At 34.3% G+C, this 5,992-nt stretch overlaps 1 protein-coding gene across 2 annotated transcripts in view; it reads left to right on the top strand.

Moving 5' to 3' along the window:
• The first annotated feature begins 5,284 nt into the window (after nt 1-5,284).
• LOC138857118 (uncharacterized) overlaps nt 5,285-5,992 on the top strand; it is a 1,140-nt gene continuing 432 nt past the window's right edge. The window contains exons 1-2 of one of the 2 annotated variants that reach the window (XM_070108713.1): nt 5,285-5,549; nt 5,680-5,992. The exon at nt 5,680-5,992 is cut by the window's right edge and continues 432 nt beyond it. In XM_070108713.1, coding sequence (XP_069964814.1) covers nt 5,722-5,992 — 271 coding nt within the window. In that variant the 5' untranslated portion in view covers nt 5,285-5,549; nt 5,680-5,721. Of the gene's footprint in view, nt 5,610-5,679 lie in introns of both variants that reach the window. The other variant, XM_070108708.1, reaches the window with a different exon arrangement.

Genomic DNA, 5,992 nt, shown 5'->3' on the forward strand with positions numbered 1-5,992 from the left:
TTATTTAAATTTTCATTTCTGTAGGCATCTAGAAGTTAGACGCAATCCAAGAAATATTTGAAGTTTCCCACGCTTACAAAAAGGTCTTCATCTCAAGTGGGATATTATATTGTAGCGTCTATTGAAAAATTCAATATTCAGAAAGTTAATATATATATAAAAACCAACAGAGCTTCGCATTTGGAAAATTATATTTATTTAACTGCAATAGTGAAATCGACGTCAGACCCTGCTACAAAGTAATGCGTAACTCCAATCCCTGTACCTGTCGAAATACTATTATGATAGGAAAAGATAGAAACATTAAAGAAAAATAACTGAATTTTTCGATCACAATTGCTAAGATTTTATCCCGCAAAGTCAGTTGTCTCATCAAACTCTTTTTTTCCATCTACTAACTAGCCGAAGTAGCTAATATCTCCCTTTCTCGTTCTCAAGATAGAATACTTTTGTTTTTTTCAAAAACAATGAATGATAAACAATTTCGTGTTTTAATTTTACACTTCTTCTTGATGGGAAAAAATACCGTTCAGGCGAAGCAATGGCTTGAATAGTGTTGTGGGGATTCCACACCATCAGAAACCAGAATAAAACGTTAGTTTGCTGACTTCAAACGCGGTCGTAGAGACACCAATGACGCAAAACAGCGGGGGTTCAAATGAGGCTGAGAAAACATAAAAAAAGTGAAGTTGCGCCATATAGCTGACATCGTAAGGATTTCAAAAGAACGTGTTGGTTTTATATTGTATGAGCATTTGTCCATGAGAAAGCTCTGTTCAAAGTGGGTGCAGCGTTTGTTGACTGTTGACCAAAAACGGGTTGATAATTCTGAGCAGTGTTTGGTCATGTTTAAACGTAATAAACCGGAATTTTTGCGTCGATCTGTGACAATAGATGAAGCATGGATTCATCACTTCACTCCGAATCAAAACGATCGTTATTTGAGTGGATAGCAGCTGGTGAACCTCTTCCAAAGCGCCCGAAAGCACAACAATCAGCTGGAAAGTTTATGGCCTCGGCATTTTGGGATATGAAAGATGTAATATTCATCGACTATCTTGAGAAGGGAAAAACCTTTAATTGTGGCTATAATATAGCGTTTTTGGAACGTTTGAAGTACGAAATTGTTAAAAAGCGACCGCATATGGCAAAGAACAAATTTTGTTTCATCAAGACAACAATGCATGAATTGCACTTTGGATTACTGCCGCATCCATGTTATTCTTCAGATTCGGCTCCCAACGACTATTGGTTGTAAGCAGACCTCAAAAAAATGCTCGCCGGTAAGAAATTACGGTCGAATGAAGAGTTTATCACTGAGATTGAGGCCTATTTTAAGGCAAAAAACAAATCGTTCTACGAAAGTGGTGTTGAAATGTTAGAGTGGCGCTGAAATCATTCTGTTGCTTTTGAATGAGAGAAGAGAAAGCCAATTTTGAACAAAAAAAAACGTGTTTTCTTTCTTAGGCCCGGGACTTTTCAGCCCATGTGTTGTTTTTATAAGAGTGTATACCTGCTGGCGAATGCTGAAAATTTATAAGGTCTATGAGCTAGAATAAATATATTCTGAAATCAAATTCAAATTCACCGTATTAGCGTCGTTTATGCTGCTGAATTATGGAAAATGGAAGAGGACTTGACTCGCATTTTTTTTATTTATGCAAGTATTGTTAAATTATCTAAAACTTTGTTTCGGCAGTGAATATCGGACAGGGGTTTTGATCGTAAAATTTATTTTTCTGATAAACACATTTTCACCACCTGGGGATCCGAAGACCTTTTTCCAGCTAGTTTCAGTTGCTTTAAGCCAATGAATATCATTTATTTGACATGGTATGAATGTATAAAAAAAACGGTGCAACATTCACGTGCAAAATAATTTTTTTCCTCTGTATAATACATATATATTTTGTATTACATTTCAATAATAAATTACTTTTAAATAAATTTATTGCTTTCTGTTAGGCGTGTTGTTTTACTAAACTATGCGTACTTGTTGTTATGGCTGCTGCTGAAATGGAACCGGTTTGATGATTACCATCGTACATAGAACACTATGAATTCGTATGTAGGATAATTGGTATCAGTTAATTTGTCATCACATTGGGGGTTTCCAGTAATAATTTTTAAAATAATGCTGGTTTGTGTAGACATTTGTTAAAGACGTTTAAACCACTTAAGTTACATATAAATCAATTATTGTACTCGTATATTAGGGCTTTCCTTAATTTCGCGAGGTGAATTTCGATACTGCAGATATACTGTTAAAGTAACAATTCACAACTTTTGTACTGATTGGATGCAGTGAAGGAATGGTGCATAAAAAATTAGTTCATATATTGCACTAAAACAGTACAACTACAAAAGTAAAAGGCCTAGGCATATCTAGGAAAATATGTTAGAGAATTGCCACCTATTTCAAAAATTCAATTCAATATATTTTATCAGAAGTTATAGAAATATTATATTGTAGGCAAAAAACTATTTTTTTTTAACTTTTATAACGTACTTACGAAAGAGAGCAGAGAATATTTTTAAGAGAGTTTCCACCGGTTTAAAAATAGTATCTATTATGTTTGCCTACAGCAACTAAAAATACCGCGGAATTCTATTATATAATCAAATTTTATAATCTTCCAGTTGGTATTTAAGCTTTGAACCAATTATGTTATAAAATTAAAGATAAAAACAACGTCAATTTCAATCACTGATTACGTTCCAGTTTTTCATTATTTATAGTTTGGAACCCAAGCTGAAGTTTATCTATTCCACAGCTATGGTACAACTTCAAACTCAGTGGCAGATTGGCCACGAGAATATGAAACGGAATGAGAATGATAACGAATGAGCTGTCAAGAAGAACCTTAGACACAGATAATAACATAGAGTGTCTGCAAGGAACTATTAGAAGAGACCAGCCACAAATGGAAATTGTACCAAGGTCACAAAATAAGATATTAAAATGAAGATTCACGCTATTTTTGAGTTTCGGGGTGATCGGGAAGGCCTAATATCAACAAATCAAAACGACAAAGTAGAATCTACATTGTACATATTTATACATAGGCAACGGTTAAAACCTGAATTTTCCTTCAGAACGTATCACATCTTGAGTTTAAGGTTTTATGTATCGTCGTAACTATATATAATATTAACAAAAATATATGTTAATAGTTTGTGTCCAATAGCGACCTTCGCAGCTGCAAGGGTAATTAGTGAATATGTAAATTGCTAAAATATATGTTTCACTTTAAGAAGTGAGTTATTATAACAATAACTTTAAGATAGCATAGCTGACGTAGGTTTAATGAGTTAAGTCACAGCTTTGAAGCCGTATTTTTCAAAGAATCTATTATGCGAACCATATCACCTTTGGAATTTAGGTCGAATTCATCAATATTATATTCTGTGTGTACAAGAGGGTTTGAAAAAATAAGTGAGTTTGAAAAATATTATTAAATAATATAATATATATATATATATATTTTCTTTGCAACAAACTTTTTGATTGATGATTTATTTATTAGATTTATAGGCAATTTCTACTGCTGTCATAGAGAAGTAACTATTTATTTGCCGAAGGAACTCACATATATCTTCTATTTAGTAGTTTAGTTAACCAGTTCAGTTACATTTGGTGCACATATCAATAAATAGAAGCTACGTAAGGAGAAATTTATAAAAAGTGATGGTCGCCGGGCTTCAACTAGCAAAGTTTGTCGACAATCATCTGCTTCTTTATTGCACACCGTTTGCAAAAAGAACGAGCTAAGTCATCGGATAGACATTTCGAAGTACGGAAAGTCAATGAGATCACCATAGAAGAATAGGTGTGCTTTGACCAAATTTATTATACAATATATCACGAAAGTTTGTCCGAAGTAGGGCTAGGCCTTTTCGAATACTCATTCATGGGTCACATGGTTTTAACATTTGGCTAAAACTCCCGCTTACTTCACTAAAAAAATCCTATATCTCAATATACAGGGTGGATCAGTTCTTTTAAAAATTATGGACCGTGAATGACCTCCATGCTCAGTCACGCTTATGCGACATCTAATTAGAAAATTGCGGCCTGAAGGGTTGAAGTTGGGATTGCCTCAATTATCGATTTATTGGACGGCTTCAATTCAGTCTGATTTCTCGGTGTTGTATTGTACATCTCTTGCTAGACATAACCCCATACAAATAAGTCTGGTGCAGTCGGGTCAGGTGACCTTAGGCGCCTGCAGAAAGTGGAGTTTCTTGATATTAATTTATTTTCAAATTTTCATTGGAGCTCCGCAATAACCGGTTTGATTATGTGCCCCATCATGCTGGAAATAAACGCTATTGAAAAGGATACGTCTTCGGCGCAGTTCTGGGTAAAAAACTCATTTAACATCAGTTACTGTTACACCGTTTTCTTCGAAGAAGTATGGCGCGACAATACACCTTGATGAAACTGCGCACCACACAGTGACTCGTTCTGAGTGAAGTTCCGTCTTGTGGATTATTTCTGGATTTGATTCACTCTATATACGGCAATTTTGCTTGTTTATATTTCCACCTTATCTGACATAAACAGGCAATTTATCAAGTTATTGTCTTCTTCAGACATTTCAAAAATTTTTCAGCAGCCAAATAGGCAAATCTAGAGGGTTTAATCGGCTTTTTATTTGCACTTTGTACGCAAACAGGTTTAATTCATCATGAATTATTCGTTGTAATGACCGCTGCTAATTCCAAACTGCGCTGACAAGTTGCGAGTCGAAACTCTTGGATTTGCCTGAACTGAAGATGCAACAGCCGCAATTTTTTCTTGAACACGAACATATGGATCACGATGGTACGGTCTTTTTGTGATACTTCCAGATTCGGCAAACATGTTTACCAACCTCATAATGCTCCATCTACTCGGGGGAGTGCCGCCAAAATCCCGTCTAAAATCACTTTGGGCGGAAATGATGGTCTGCAAAGCATGGTACCACTGCACTATCGAAACCCTCTTTTTGGATAAAATTGGAGACATTCTGCGTGTTTAGAGTTCAGTGTAGCGCACCTGTATCTTGATATGATAATCTTTATTCACTCGCTATTAATTTCAACTTACGGAGCTTTCTTTTTATTGCTTCAAAGTCGAAAAATTGGTGTGTTGATAGTACACGTTTAATTTTACCAATCTATCAGCGAGAAACTTTGCAATTACTGATTTTTCAAACGGACCTCGTTGTAGATTTTATCAATTATATATTAATATTGCTTTTAGCATATGTGTCAGCTTAGTAGATATTCGATTTTCAAAAGTAACGGTAGCGTTAGAGACTCGTAAAGATTTACATTAGATACTCGAAAAGGCACAGCGCTTAAAATTTACTTGCATTTCGCATCTTTTTTCAATGCTAAATTTTTTGTTACCACTGTATTTATAGAATTAGAAATTTTTTTACGCTAGCATTAAAGCACTTCACACTGGTTACTTCTAAGTAAAAGAATTATCAACAACATTTTTTTTTATCATTGAGTAAATAAGTGGTAACTACACTACATTTAACATCATACTTTCCTGGGTAACTATGTAAAATGATACAAAAATATATTTTCGCGAATTTATTTAAATGCGTTTATGTGTAAGCTTTGAAGGTGAAATTAATTATAAGTATACATAATTAATTAGACTTTATTGTTTTCATAAAATAGGTCCAAAACGTGTGCAATAACGGGAAAATAAAATACAAAACAATGCTGTTATATTTTTTAATTATTTGTACGACAGACTGTTTAATTGTGAATTATGGCAGCTATGCTGCTGGCATAATAAACATAACAACAACAAAAAAGGACGCTAATATAGCGACAGGTATACCTGTGAATTCACACAAAACCTATGAAACAACAAATTTTAATACACCAACAACAACGTTAAGAGAAGAAACACCGATGGAAAATGTTTTAAGCATAATAAAATGGCAAAAGCTGTCAACCGCAGGGACTTTGGCGAGCAAAATAGAAA

The sequence above is a fragment of the Bactrocera oleae genome, chromosome 2, assembly GCF_042242935.1.
Source record: "Bactrocera oleae isolate idBacOlea1 chromosome 2, idBacOlea1, whole genome shotgun sequence".
In the NCBI taxonomy this organism is placed as follows: domain Eukaryota; kingdom Metazoa; phylum Arthropoda; class Insecta; order Diptera; family Tephritidae; genus Bactrocera; species Bactrocera oleae.